This window comes from Diospyros lotus, chromosome 7 (assembly GCF_014633365.1).
Source record: "Diospyros lotus cultivar Yz01 chromosome 7, ASM1463336v1, whole genome shotgun sequence".
NCBI lineage: Eukaryota > Viridiplantae > Streptophyta > Magnoliopsida > Ericales > Ebenaceae > Diospyros > Diospyros lotus.
The window spans coordinates 2,946,064-2,961,313 of record NC_068344.1 but is presented as its reverse complement, the minus strand read 5'-3'; the positions used below and the strand labels follow the sequence as shown (position 1 = coordinate 2,961,313).

Here is a 15,250-nt window from a genome sequence, read left to right as displayed (position 1 = left end):
ATCGAGTATATTTACGAGTCTTTATGGAGTCTATTAGTATTTATGAGTTTTTAATTAAATATGTTGAGAATTTTGACCAGTCAAATATTACTAAATTCAATTTTAACTCAGTTTTTAATTGTGAGTTTTGAAATTAAACTCACAATTATTTACTGGGCTAAACAGCGACCTGCTCGGACTCGACTCATCCTAGAAAAATGAAAATATCACAGTCGGTTCAGACCATTAACAAGGCCGGGCAACCCAACCCGAAGAATAGCCAAACGGGTCAGGTTTTATCAGAGCAAGAGTATCTGTAGGTTTTTGGAAGGGTTTAAGGCGGCTACTCTCTGTTCATCACTGTCGTTGGCATCGCACCTTTCTCACTCGATTCTTTCTTGCTCCGTTCGAATCATCGTCGCTTCCACCGTGTTCTTCTGCTTTTCGGAGAAAATTGCATAGATTTCACTCATCTCTTGCATGATTCGGTAAGTTGCATTGAAGATGTGGAAGACTCTCTGGAGACAGACTTGTTTGAAGAAGCTGAAATCTTCGCCCCAATTTTATGTGCTTCGGCCTTGTTGCTTTAGCTCCGTAACGCTTTCTGATGATGAGGAGGTTAAATTTCAAAATTCTATGGATTCTGCGGTTGCATCGTGTTCGGCGTTGCGGCGGATCCGAAGTGGTTTCTGCTCGTATTCCAGCAGCGGTTTTGGATCTTTGATGTTTGCGAGAGGTTATGGAAGCGTTGCCGAGGCCATTGTTTCTTCGACGACGGAAGAAGATGAAGAGGAAGATAGCGGGGATAAAGAAGAAATGCGGCGGTTGATGGAGCGGCAAGTCATGAGCAGACTGGGGAAGGTGGAGGTTGCTGCCGCTCAGCAGGGGCAAGTAAAGAAGACGAGTAAGTTGGTTGGTGGAATGGGACAGGGGAAGTATCTTATGCTTCGAAGGCGACAAGTCAAGATTGAGACGGAGGCGTGGGAAGAGGCGGCGAAGGAGTACCAAGAACTTCTGATGGACATGTGCGAGCAGAAGCTTGCACCCAATTTGCCATACATGAAATCATTGTTCCTGGGCTGGTTTGAGCCATTGAGGGATGCTATTTTAGCAGAGCAGAGGCTGTGCGTGGAAGGGAAGAATAGGAGTGCTTATGCTCCATATTTTGATCAGTTGCCCGCGGACATGATGGCAGTAATTACAATGCATAAGTTAATGGGATTATTGATGACTGGTGGAGGACAAGGCGGTGCTAGGGTGGTTCAAGCTGCTTGCCATATTGGAGAAGCCATTGAGAATGAGGTCAGTGAGTTGACCTATTTTTTATTTTTTTCTTATTCTCTCTATGAAGTAGGATGGTGCTTGTATTATCGTTGCTGGAAGGACTCAACAGGCTAGGCAAATTTTATGTATTGTTTTGTTCGTAGAGATTTAAGTTGGACTTGTATCATATTTCTGGATTTTGCAGGTGAAAACTGGATCTATGTGGTGGCTGATCATGTCGACTCATAATAAGCCATGCCTGCTTATTTCTTTTGATTTGCTAATTATAATAAGTTACAAGAATGTCGCGTACCTAAGGGGTATAACTGTAATAAGGGGGAAAGTAGAGCTGTTGGGGCTGTAACCATTTGTAAGGTAGTTGAGCATTTAAACTTGAATTCGGGAGTGGCAACTGTTTTTTGCGCCAGCTTCCCGGGAGGGATGGACGAGTATAAAACCTCAGTCCCAACTCACTTGCAAGGGATCCAATACAATTGAATTGCCTTTTCTAAAATTTCCCTCTCTTTCTCTCTCCCTCTCTTCCTGCACGATTCCTCCCCAATTTCTCAAAATTCCCCTCCCCTCTCCTCTCCTATTTTTCCTGCCAAGTTCTCCTCTAAATATAGGAGAATTCTCCTTGTTGGATCAGGGATTCAACAAAGAAGTCTCTTCTACAACCGTGTTAAGATTCTCCTACATGAACATGTTTGGTACTTAGCACAAGCAGAAAGACTAACCAGAAGCTTCAAGGGTTTTACATGCCAAATATATCTGGTTTAATCTTTTCATGTGTAAAATTTTAGTGGCCTGAACCATGTAAATCAAATTCATTTATACATCAGTACATATGTACTTATATCATACCCATTTCATGCCATAGCTTATCTAAGGTGAATGCTTTATACATTTTAAATGGCCATGTAGAGGAGAACATTTAAATGGCTTGTAAAACACTGTGAAGTGAATTAATTTAAGATGAACCACTGTCAACTTTTTTAGATTATTCCTTTCTTCAAAATAGCAGGGTTTGGATTGAAGTAAGTTAAAATGACTGGAAATTACAGTGGGAAGCAAAATGAATGCATATATTGTTGCTCTTGTTTAGGGCAAATGCCGGAGATATTTCTTTCCTCTTGTTTGGTTAGACAAAACCATGAAAGAGTAAAATGATTATCTTTTTCATCAATTGCACCTTATCCTAACCAAGTTAGGGTTGGTGGCATGGCATTTATAATGTTAGTTAACTTCTCAAAATCACATTGACAATACAAATCCATGCAAAAGAACATGGCAAAATTTTACTTTTACACTGGATGTTTTTCTTAACACAACCTTCTAGCAAGGGGATGAGGAGAAAAAGTTTCAATATCATCTTCACATGGAAAAATTCCTTGAGATGGCTGTGAATAAAAATAATTGATAGGGTTGTGTTCATCACGTAGTTAATGTTGTGAAACCAACTTGTACAACATGGAAGCACAACTAGCTTAGATAGGTAAATTACTTACCTCAAAATTAAGGAATATACTTACATTTGAAAAATTTGGGAATAACAAAATTTAAAATATCAAGTACTTCACTTTCCAAATTGAAAGAAGTGAAAAGGAAAAAAGCGATTGTACTTTTGACACTTGTTATTTCCTTCATCAATATCATTCTCTCCCTAAAGGAACATCCAAATGACCTTACTTTTACTATTTCCTTTCAAGACCTCCACATCCCTCAATCTGAAGAACAAGAATAGAATTGGATGCATTCCCAAGATGCCTCTTGGTAGAAATGGTAAGGTTGCTTATTTGTGAATGATCGCTGGTTCAAGTTGTGGAAACAACCTGTTTGCAAAAAAACAAAGAGAGAACTGCGTGCAAAAACAACCCTCTCCCGATCCTTGCAAAGCAGAGCCTCATGCACCAAGGACAGATCAGTTCCAAGTTCCCTTTTTGGATATCACTCAATTTCCCATATATTTATGGAACTTGAGAAGTAGATGAAGCCTTTTTTGAAAGTTTCATCATCAAGGATGATCCTTAACTAGGTATTAAGGATGTCTAGGATGTGCCAGGGCTAGGTCATTATGAAATGAGCTCTAACGAGGTGGCCTTTCGTCCCTTAATACCCCTTCATTCCCCCCCCCCACCCCCCGGGGAAAAAAAAGGGATATCTGCTGCCTTTTAGCATGGTTTACTTATATAATTTTTGATTGAGGAATCTATCCTTCCTTTTTTAGACTCTGTTCCTACCATCTCCCAAACACATACCAAATCAATAAAATAGAACAGAAAAATTAAAATAAGAACTACATATGTCCTTGTCAGTGAATGATTGCTCATCTTATAAGAAGGTATTCATTGTCTGCCAGGCTAGGATACACAGGTTTATGGAGAGGACAAAGAATAAGAATGCATTCAAAAAGAATCCTGAAAAAGGATCTGATTCTTCGGTTCAAGAACAAAAAAAGTTAAGGAAGAAGGTTGCTGTCTTGATGAAAAAGCAAAAGCTGCATCAAGTGAGAAAAATAGTGAAAGAACACAATGATATAAAACCTTGGGGACTGGATGCTCAAGTCAAGGTTTGTTCTCTTAAGAGTTAAGATGTGATTCAAGTTTTTTCCTTTTGTTATGATTACGATGGTGGCAATTAGATGTTGCGTCACTGTAAATGTTGACAAATGTTCTTTTCAGGTTGGATGCCGTCTGATTCAGATTTTGATGGACACTGCCTATATACAACCTCCAGCTGATCAAGTAGGTGATGGTCCACCGGATATTCGCCCTGCCTTTATACACACACTGAAAACTGTAACCAAGGAAGCGCAGTAAGTAGATATTTTTTTAATCATTGAAAAACCTCTATATGGAGCAAAAAAGAAAAAGAAAAAAAGAAAAACCTCTCTCATGCCTTCCCCTCCTCCCACATTACTTTGAATGTGTTTGTGTTTTCTGTTTCTATAGGAAATTTAGCAGGCGATATGGAGTAATTGAATGTGACCCATTAGTCCGGAAAGGCCTGGAAAGAACTGTAAGTGTAACAGGCAGTTCTTTCAACCCATAAACTTACCTGGCTTACAAAGTTATTATCATTAATCTGTAAACTGTTTTCTTCACATTTGTTTTTCCACTTATTCATGTTATCTTTGAGAATTCAAGATGATTATAGTTCCTCTTTTTCGAGCAGGCCAGGCACATGGTGATTCCATACATGCCCATGTTGGTACCTCCAGTGAACTGGACAGGGTATGATACTCCTTGATTTACGTGGTCTGATATTGTAGGTCATTTTCATGTTACTTTACATTTAGAGTCCCATAAGCATATCTTGAGTTGGTATGGAAATGGGATCCACAATAGCTGGAGGCAAAAGATTTATATGAGAAAACATAAGGAAACAAGGAAACGAGCCTCTGCTTGAGCCTCCAAAGATAAATTGGAACTCTAAAACTTTAGACCATGTTCTCTTTACTATTTTCAGACCGTTTTCAGTTTTCCAAAACAGTGAAAACATGTTTACTTTCATATTTTCAAAAATGCATTTTCGAAAACAAGAAAAATTTTGTAAAGAAAACTCAAAATAACAAAAAGTCATTTTGGTTGTTTTCATCACAAACACGCTCAAAATTTCCAAAACACGGAAAACACTACAGACAAAAAGAACGCGTTTTCAGCAATTTCAAAACAAACACTCAAAACACAAAACTGAAAATGAATTTAAAACTCAAAATTGAAAACTAAAATACGAAAAAAACAACCCGTTATATTCTGGAAAATGCTGACAGTTTTAACATCACAGAATTATGATCTTACTTTATTCAACAGAGAAAATAAGTATTTAGTAGTTGTAACTGTTTACAAGAGACTGAATATGCGGCCTGAATATTTATGAGACTTCTAGCTTTCTATCACCATCAGTGGTAGCTGAGACTATTAACTGCTGTCCTTGGTAAATTTTTTTGTTATGCCAACAGGTATGATAAAGGAGCATATTTGTTCCTACCATCATATATCATGCGCACACATGGAGCAAAACAGCAACGTGATGCAGTAAAAAGGACTCCAAAGAAGCAATTAGAACCTGTTTTTGAGGTTTGATGGGTTTTATTATTTCTAGACCTCTCTATGTTATTCTATTTGGTTCTTATTTTTGTTATTGCCATCAATATTATTAATTTTTTTGACAAGTAGTTGTTCTGTTAATCATGTATGATGAAGCTTTTTTCATGCAAATAGCATTGTGGGGTACGCATAACTTATCCAATTTGTCATGGTTATATGGGGGAAACTGGAATTAATCTTTTATGCGATGATTTTTCTATATTGTGCTTATGATTTTTTTGATTGTTTTGTTGTGAAATAACATCATGTAGTTGGTCTAACAAACCTGTCACAATCACATCGTCTAACTGGTTTCTCACAAACTACAAATGGGATTTTTTTTGGTATCAAGTAATACTTTTTTCTTGCTATGTTTCAGGCCCTTAATACACTTGGTAGTGCCAAATGGAGAGTAAATAAACGAGTTCTTGGTGTCATAGACAGGATATGGGCTAGTGGAGGCCATCTTGCAGACTTGGTCAGCCGAGAAGATGTTAGTTACTTCTATATAAGAACTTATTTTCCTAGTTCCTTTTTTTGCTTTCTAATTTCATTTGATTTTGGGAATTGCTTGATAATCCTCTGATAGATTGAAGTTGATGATGTGGACTAGTTCCAGTTTTGAATCTTTTAAATTATTGAAATTGCAGGTTCCTTTACCAGATGAACCAGACACAGAAGATGAAGCAGAAATCAGAAAATGGAAGTGGAAAGTTAGAACTGTAAAAAAAGAGAATAGTGAGAGGCATTCACAGCGGTGTGATATAGAACTAAAACTTGCTGTATGTAGTTTCTTTTTTGAATCCCTGTTGCACTATCAGATGTTCTGGATGTTTTGTTAAGAGGTAGATTGATCCTTACAGAATGTGGTGCAGGTTGCTCGAAAGATGAAGGATGAAGATGGCTTCTTCTATCCACATAACCTTGATTTCCGTGGTCGTGCGTATCCCATGCATCCATATTTGAACCATCTTGGCTCTGATCTTTGCCGAGGCATTCTGGAGTTTGCCGAGGGGCGCCCCCTTGGAAAGTCCGGGTTACGTTGGCTGAAGATACATCTTGCAAATTTGTATGCTGGTGGTGTGGACAAGTTGTCGTATGATGGTCGCATAGGATTTACGGAGGATCATTTGGATGATATCTTTGATTCTGCAGACCGGCCTCTGGAAGGAAGACGCTGGTGGTTGGGTGCAGAGGACCCACTTCAATGCTTAGCAACATGTGTAAATCTTACTGAAGCATTAAGAAGCCCCTCTCCGGAGACTTTTCTTTCTCATATGCCTGTCCACCAGGTACTACTGTTTCTATTAAACTTTTGATCTGGCCTACCCATCTAGAAAATGCATGCATGATGCAGTATCTGGTAATAAATCTGTATGTATTTTGTTTATTCGCTTCCATAGAAACTAAGCAAGGCCTGGTTTGGTTCAAAGACTGAGGCAAAAACAAACAAGAAAAAGGAAACATGTTCAACTTATTACTTGAGGTACCTTGATTGAAAAGACAGGGAACTGAGTTGAAAAAGAAAAGAACATGCATCCTGTCTTCTGTTGCATGTCAGACTACATTTTGAGTCTGCATCAAATAAAGCTTCTTTTCTTACATGAACACTTGTAGGTGCACCCAATCTGACAAAGTTAGAAGTGGTCTGTAATATACATTTAAAACTAGTACCTGCTTCTTTTCCTATACTTTTGTAACTGCATCCATTTCTTTGATAGTCCACTATGTGGAACTTAATCCAAGAATTTTCATCTTATTGATACTTTTTCAAGGATGGATCATGTAATGGCTTGCAACATTATGCTGCCCTTGGAAGGGACAAGGTAATGTGTTCTCTATCCTTCATTAATAGTATTTGGTGACTTCTTGCTATGGTCGTCTCGTATTCTTTTAGTGCAAAATCTAGAATAAGTAACACAAAAGTTCACTTGGTAGTGTGCTGGTTGCAACTTCTATACTCTGCTATAACTTCCTAGTTTGTGTTTTGGTGATATCTTTGGGCTGAATTACCATGTCACCTATTTGTCTCTTTCACTGGAACCTTGAACATTTGGAATTGAAAAAGATAAAAGAAGCAGTCATATTGTTTGTGATCATCGATCCATTTTGAATACTTATTTATTGTAGGGCAGATGGAGGTGGAATATTTTTGTTAAGCAAATGGACATGACAGAAGCCACAGTTGACATTGCAGAAACTTTATATGTTGTACGACATAATGAGCCTTATTCTCATTTGGGGAGTTGGCTACATGAATTTTAGCTTGCCAATCATTTCTATCTATGGCCTTACAGAAGATAGGGCCCTAATAACTCATATCATAACTAAGCATGTTTCATTAAGAAATTTTATTTGTTTGTGTTAAGAAAAAGTAAATTCAACTTATTGATGGTCACATACAAGAATTACATTCTTGCTGTTATATGCCCTCGTTTTTTCTTTGTACACTTACTAGTTTACTTGCATTCTTGGAGATGAATGGTGGTGGTAGATTGTTTACAGAGGGTAGGTGAATGTGACTTGACTGTAGAATATTAACCGATATTGGCTGGCATTTATTGATTTGTGTCATGCATTTCTTTTGTCAATGTTTCATGAGTAGTGCACATCGCACTAATGTCCATAATGTCCTTTTCCCCAAAGGTGGCTAACACAGCTGTTCAATTTGCTTTCTTTTAAAATTGTTCTCTTTCATGCTAGCAACTTCCTTGTTTTGTTTTTCCTGATTCCTGCCTAATTACTGCCATTTCTGCTTGAAATTGCTAAATTTCTTTAGTTAGGAGCAGCCGCAGTCAATCTTGTTGCAGGAGATAAGCCAGCAGATGTTTACTCTGGGATTGCTGCTAGGTAATTATTTTTTTTCAGACTACATGCTTCTTTCCTCATTATTATTTTTTAATTCTGCCAGGTAATTATTCTATTTCTGACTGCAGACTTCTTTCCTCATTATTTTTATTTATTTTATGTATATGTAACTTTAATGAGAAAGCAGATTTTGGCATTTATCTGTGCATTAATAATGGGATAACAAATTTGTAACTATTATAGAAACAAACAACTAGCTTATTTTGTGGAAATTTGGACTATAGGCAGTTAACATTGGTAAAGACAATGTAATGAAAGAAAGTCCCCAGCCCTGGCAAGTTAATATTATGGAACTAACCTGACCAGTTTTGGGTTGAATGGAACAAATCTCGATCCTAATAAGGAATTGAAATCTAGAAGGACCATAAAGAATCAAAGAACTAACACAACTACATTTAGCTTGAGTGTGGGCAATCCCAACCCCCCCCCCCCCCCCCCCCTCCAGCCTCCAATTTCCTAGAAAATACAACATATAAAGTTCAAATTTTCCCAAAATTGCCCCCATAAAATATTTAATCCATGGGCCAATTTGGAAAAAAAATCACAAGTAACTAAAAAGAGTATTATTATATGATATTTTAAAGGGAAAAATATGCTGAGTGCCCGTAAGGTTTAGAGTAAATGCAGGCAATACTCTTGATGTTTGAGAAAATACAAGTGCTTTCCCTATGGAAACCACATTGCAGTTTCTCCCCCACTGTTAGTTAACCCCAATTATCTTTGTTCACAACCATCTTATGAAATGTTTCCTTATGAAGATAGTGTTGGAACTTCATCTCATTGTTATCTCACTAGAGGATTATGTTAGGAAGGGTATCCGATGTAAAATTTTGCCACATTATTCTTTTGCGTGGATTTGTATTGTCAATGTGACTGGTGCACGAGCAGTTTTTTTGTTATTAGTGTTTTTATCTTGTTTCATTTGTTTAATTTTGCTTAGCATTTAAATTTTTAGGTTTTAAATACTTTTTGTTTATTAGCTTTAATAAATATTCATGTGACTAGCATGTGACTTTTAAAAAAAGATGGATTCATCATGCACTAGGATTCCTATATGATCCAGGATTAGGATTTATTATAGTTGTCACCTAGTATAAATAGTCTTTTAAGGGACTTTGTAAGCAGCCTTTTTTATTCTAATTCTACTTTTGAGGTTTTCTTAAATCCTGATTTCATATCTTCGTTCAAGATTGGATCTTACACTTTTTTCACACAATTTCTTTTGTTTTCACTGATTCTTCCTCCCACACTGCACGAACCGTAACTTAGTTAGGATATAGTGAAGTTAATGATGATGCTAACCAAAATGCCCTTGCATTTGAAACCCCTCATCTCTCTCTCTCTCTCTCTCACACCCCCCCCCCCCCCCCCCCCCCCCCTCTGAAAACCATGGCAGGAGCTGACTTTCACTGATAGCAAGGCCTCCGGCAGAGGTGGCTGACAAGACGCAACCCCCCCCCCCCCCCTTCTCTCTCTCTCGCCCTCTCTTTCTTTCACTGTTGTCAGACCTAGTCACTGGTCTTTTCTAGAGATAAGAGAGAGAGAGAGAGCGAACTTCAATGTTGGGAAAGACCTCTCTCTCAACAATCGAGATCCAGCCATCTACCAGGGCCCCCACCCTTATAAACCAATCTGGGTTCAATGTGAGATTCTGAAATTCAAAGATGGAGGAAATAAAATCTTCGTATTTTCTGGGGTGGGGTGGATCTAGTAGGATGAAAGCTAGAATTGTCAACCACTAACTAAGAAAGCTCAAATACAAAATGAGGACAATATATGCAAGGTGTGGATAATGATGATGGGTTGGTGATTGTGAAGCATAGCTGATAATGGGTGTATATGCTAAATGGAACAAAAAATATGAAAATATGGAAAATATTGTAGGTTCCTGTGGTGTTGCCTATGACTCAAATGAAAATAAACCCTTAAGGGTAAGAATTAAACTAAGTATGATGTACAAAGATATATAGTAGTAAAAGAAAAGAAATTCACCATCTAATATTATTTAAACAGTATCCTTGAACTCATTCCTAACCAGAGAGGCAACTTGATGAGTATTGACTTCTTGACTGGCTTAACGATAAAGATTGCTCTAGTTTCTCTTCTCAGATATAAGGAGCATGAGCTCAAGGGAACTTCAATACCTTGATTACTGATTAGTGAGTCTTATGACTCATCTGCCACCTGATTATTCAATGCAAACGCCATTTTTCCGAACCAGAAATTCTTAGCTAGTTTTGACTTACTAATTTGAATGCCTTTTATAATATTTTTTTCTTTAAAAACCTCACCATGATGATGTATCTAGAAAGGGTATTCTTTGTTTTCTTAAATTAAGGATAAGAACACATAACAAAAGTGATTTTTGTTAGACTTTGTTCCTCCTTAGCTCATGTTCTAAATCTTTCATCTTTTTATCTCTTTAAGATTTTCATTTTTCCTCTTCTTTTAAGTTTTTACAAGCAAATTATACATAATAATGAACTTTATGTCTAGAATTTCTTTACCAAACCGCATAGTTGATCTATATGTAGAATTTTATTTGCTATAACTAATCCTCGAATCTCCGATGAAGCATATATTAGACATTTTAACCATTATGAATGGATGGAATCTTCTTAGTTCTCATATCTTGTGTAATATTCTGGTTTCTTTGGCTATGATGCAGAGTTCTGGATATTATGCGGAGGGATGCACAGAAAGATCCTGCAACTGATCCAAATGCATTGTCTGCTAGGCTTTTAATTAATCAGGTCCAGTTGCTTCTCGTGCTCATTTAACTCAGTAGTACAACTGTTCCACAAGTTAATGTGATTGGTTTAGATGCATTTAATTTTTACGCCACATATGAGCCAAAAAAAATAAAATAAGACATATGGCACAGAAATAATATTTAGTAATTAAGAAATTCAATTAGTTTCTACTTTCCTTTCTTTATTCTAGTCCTTGTTTCTACTCTCACAGGTTGATTTATCATCCTCAGGTAGACAGGAAATTGGTTAAACAAACAGTGATGACATCAGTATATGGTGTTACTTACATTGGTGCCCGTGACCAAATCAAGAGGAGGCTGAAAGAACGAAATGCCATTGAAGATGAAGCACAGTTGTTTGCCACATCTTGTTATGCAGCAAAAGTAAGTGCATTGAGTTATAGTAAGACCTATAGCTTTGTTGGATTAGCTATCTTTCCAATAAGATACAATTATTATAACAATATGTGATAAGGACTGTCTGCAGGGTTTAAAGTAACTTGTTTTTTCTAAATTATTTCTATGGACAGACCACACTGACTGCTTTAGGGGAGATGTTTGAAGCTGCAAGAAGTATCATGAGTTGGCTCGGTGAGTGTGCAAAGGTCAGTAAATTCAATTTCGATATGGTGCTTAATTAAGAAGCATGGCTGGATTGTATCCCTCAAGGCATAAAACAGTTATGAAGGGACTTTCCATGTGCAATTAATGGTGTGTAAAATTGTTTGCTTGCTTTATTTGGAAGTTGGAGCTGATGATTTTACCTACTGCTTGCCAACTTTTAATCTTCTTAATCATTTATTACATTAATTTGTAGAGTTTCATTGAATTGAATATCTAATTGTTTCACAGGGCATAATCTAGTCTCCAGTAAGATTTTACAAATTCCCCAGGGAATATTTGGTCCTGCTACGGACAGTAGTTCCATTTGTTATTTTATATCAAAGCTGGAGAATAAAAAACAATAAGATACTCTACATGCCAAGTTCTTGGCATTTTCTAGTACTTCTGAGGTGATATTTCCTGCAGCATAGCTAGTGCAACAATAACTGAGTGGAGCCTAGTTTGAAAACATGAGCATGCAGAAATTTTATACCGCTTCAAAGGGCAAGGCTGTGTAGTCACTTCCTAACAGTTGTTTTCTGGTATGTCAGTCCATCAAGTTACGGACTTCTCCTATGGAGTGCCGTATCCAATTGATGATTTCATATCTAAATTTCTGTTCCTGGGATTACATATTACATATTTAGGTCACAATAGAATAGAAAGTAACCTTAATTATTTAAGACTCTGAATTAACAAGGTACCCTTACAATCCATTGTGTAATGCTTGTTATGAGGCACCCCTTACAATCCATTATGTGTCTTGTCTGGTATTTTATATTTGCGTTTTTCCCTTTTACTGGTTGCTTTTGTAATGCTTGTGATAATGGTGCACCTCTCTCTCTCTCTCTCTCTCTCTCTCTTCATTTTACCAAATTTCTTCCTTCTTCATTTCTCTACTCTCTTTTCTTTGATTTCCTTCAGAGCATGAGGTGCTTTTTTTTTTTTTTTTTTCAGATAGTGATGAGTGATGCAGCAGTTATCTCATAAATGTGGCTTTACTGGAATTAAGTGTAAATCTTATTGATTAATTTAAAGCTTTGCTACAGCCATTGTTTCTATGGCTTTAAGTTACATAATTCAACAAGCTTAGATATCACAAATACCATTAAAAGCTGGAGTGTATATTTGCCCATTGAAGTCATTTATGCATTTGTGAAGGTCATGAACCTTTTGCATACTTTAGTAAATGTCTGTAGGCATTGATCTCAATCACACATGATTCAGCCCCACTTTGGCACAGTGGCATGTAAGTTTCTTAATGTCTTGCCTTGGTTCTTGTTTAATGTGAATTTTATATGTCTATGACCTTGATCATCAGCCATCTAGTCTTTTTGCACCTTTTTCCTTTTGCTTGGCGAGTTTCAATGTGTTCATCTGCATAGATTGATAGATAACTGACTGATGGATAATTGTGAACGTGCACAGATTATAGCTTTAGAAAATGAGCCAGTACGGTGGACTACTCCTCTTGGGCTTCCTGTCGTCCAACCATACCGTCAAATAGGAAGACATCTTGTAATATCCTGTGACATTTTCATAATATCTAATATCACTGTATTTGTATTAATTTGTTTTTCATGTGTAACTGAATGCAGATTAAGACTTCTCTCCAAATATTGACGCTACAAAGGGAAACTGACAAGGTAGCTACCCTACTTTAAAATCAGATTTTCTTTGCTAATCTTATTGCTTAAAGGATTGATGTATTGAACATCCTTGTGCGCTTCAGTGTATCTGCTGTCTCCTTTCACCTCTAGTCAATGATATTAATTGCAATCATTTTGCATTGGAAAAATACAAACTTTTAAACATCCATTGAACACTGGAATTAATTGGTGCTACTATGTGGAATGTAACTCTTTACCCTCATTGCATTTAATCTGTAGTATCTCAGTCAACTGATGTCAAAGCCATTACTTACCTGCTAACACAGGTCATGGTTAAGAGGCAGAGAACAGCTTTCCCTCCAAATTTTGTTCACTCCCTTGATGGTTCCCATATGATGATGACTGCTGTTGCCTGTAAAGAAGTGGGCTTGAATTTTGCAGGTCTTGTATTGATTCTTCAGAACTCTGTGTGGATGTATGCATGCCCAACTGGATCATACTAACTACTTTCGTATCAATACTTGTCACAGGAGTGCATGATTCATACTGGACACATGCATGTGATGTGGAGCAAATGAACATAATACTAAGACAAAAGTTTGTTGAGCTCTATGAGGCACCAATTCTAGAAAATGTAAGTATCATTTCTTTGATTCCATTACACCTTAAGAGGCTTACTCCCTGGTATATTTTTTATTTGGCACATTTATTGGGAAAGTTTGGAACCATGTGGCATGTGCTTAAGTCACTGTGTTGCATTCCATTTAGTAGGAGGAACTTCATCATATCTTGCCTTTTTACCCAACATATCCCACTCAAGGGACAGAAAAGTAACAATTTTAGTACATGACATGAAATATTCTACAGTTATCATAATGATAATAACATTGTTAATGAGTTGATCTTGTTTAAATAGAAGTAACTTCTTTATACTTTCTTTAGTAATTGGTTCAGTACCTTTTTGGTTCCATTTGTGGATAGTTTGCCTTTCTTATTTCAAATTTTATGCTAAGTAGGGTATCTACAGATGTCTTTCTTCTTGAAGAATGTTGAAAAGCCATTTAGGAAAAAAAAATCAAATTATGAACCAGGATTCCAGAATAAAGTTTGTGGACTGAGAACCAGGATAGCAAAACTGAGAGTTTATTGATGAATTCTTGCTGTGAACAGTTATTGGAGAGCTTTCAGAAGTCATTCCCTTCATTAGGATTCCCTCCTTTGCCCGAGCGTGGAGACTTTGATCTAAGAGAGGTGATGGAATCTCCCTATTTTTTCAATTGATAGAACAAGAGGCGTTTACATTGGCAGTTCTCTTGTCCGATTGGTGATCGGTGCTCATATTCTTTTATTCATGGGGCTAGCAATTTAAAAGGCAAGTTTACCTCTAGCTCTTTACTAAAAATTGAATAAAGAATAGCTAGAGCCACGGCATTAGGAACTGGAGGAGGAATGAAACATGATTCCTGGGCTTTGTGCTGCCCCCTCATCCATGAACTGGGGGTTATCTATTTTGTACATAAGTTGGAAGATTTCTATGGGCTGTCTGCATCTCAATTGATCTGGAATCATGCTTAAGAGGATGATCGAAGGATCAGAGATAAAATTGCGGTGTAAAAAGCGGCTGTTGTTGATAGAGCACCTCTGAGATCGAAGTACAAACTCTCTTATTAGGCTTGTGATGGAGGACTTTAAAGCTGCAGCAATATAACAGGAACTCTTTTGATACATTGATTCCAACAGAGAATGTACAGAATCTTGTGCAACCATTGAAGATTTCAGAATTTCATTGGATGAAGTGAATTTCAGAAAAGCTGGTGGTCCACAAAGAATAGTTGCCGAGTGGATAGTGGATGATGCTTGACCATTGCCATTTGCCACTGCTGCACCCACCCTTATTTATTTCTGAGCAAGATGCATGCTCATGTTTTCTTAATTTTTTCATATAAGATAAAGCAGCTTTAATTCTTTAGGCGGCAGAGACTTGTGAATGTGAAATGTTTATTAGGATGCATATATATATACATATATATTACTACTAATTCTCCGGCTGTTATGGATATAAATTTAAATTTCTTTTTGCAGTATGT

General features: G+C 37.0%; 1 protein-coding gene across 3 annotated transcripts; it reads left to right on the top strand.

Annotated features, from left to right (window-relative positions):
- Nucleotides 1–252: 252 nt before the first annotated feature.
- Nucleotides 253–15,202, top strand: LOC127805923 (DNA-directed RNA polymerase 1B, mitochondrial). 3 transcript variants are annotated; one of them, XM_052342766.1, is made up of 19 exons: nucleotides 255–1,281; nucleotides 3,602–3,811; nucleotides 3,924–4,057; nucleotides 4,194–4,260; nucleotides 4,417–4,475; nucleotides 5,204–5,321; nucleotides 5,710–5,823; nucleotides 5,981–6,112; nucleotides 6,206–6,622; nucleotides 7,106–7,156; nucleotides 8,110–8,180; nucleotides 10,867–10,951; nucleotides 11,182–11,334; nucleotides 11,481–11,555; nucleotides 12,982–13,071; nucleotides 13,152–13,199; nucleotides 13,490–13,604; nucleotides 13,694–13,797; nucleotides 14,334–15,202. In XM_052342766.1, the coding sequence occupies exons 1-19, from the start codon at nucleotides 484–486 to the stop codon at nucleotides 14,442–14,444; spliced, it is 2,952 nt and encodes a 983-aa protein (XP_052198726.1). In that variant the 5' UTR covers nucleotides 255–483; the 3' UTR covers nucleotides 14,445–15,202. The 3 variants fall into 3 exon arrangements, 2 of the variants coding, with proteins under 2 accessions (XP_052198727.1, XP_052198726.1); XR_008024230.1 differs by lacking the exons at nucleotides 13,694–13,797; nucleotides 14,334–15,202 and having other exon boundaries at nucleotides 253–1,281; nucleotides 11,481–11,541; nucleotides 13,490–13,590; XM_052342767.1 differs by lacking the exons at nucleotides 12,982–13,071; nucleotides 13,152–13,199; nucleotides 13,490–13,604; nucleotides 13,694–13,797; nucleotides 14,334–15,202 and adding an exon at nucleotides 12,511–12,975 and having other exon boundaries at nucleotides 253–1,281.
- Nucleotides 15,203–15,250: the final 48 nt, after the last annotated feature.

Coding starts and splice junctions, on each gene's coding strand:
- LOC127805923 (XM_052342766.1), top strand. CDS start 484: ATGTGGAAGACTCTCTGGAGACAGACTTGTTTGAAGAAGCTGAAATCT. Junction 3,812..3,923: donor GACTGGATGCTCAAGTCAAG/GTTTGTTCTCTT, acceptor TGTTCTTTTCAG/GTTGGATGCCGTCTGATTCA. Junction 13,200..13,489: donor TACAAAGGGAAACTGACAAG/GTAGCTACCCTA, acceptor CTGCTAACACAG/GTCATGGTTAAGAGGCAGAG.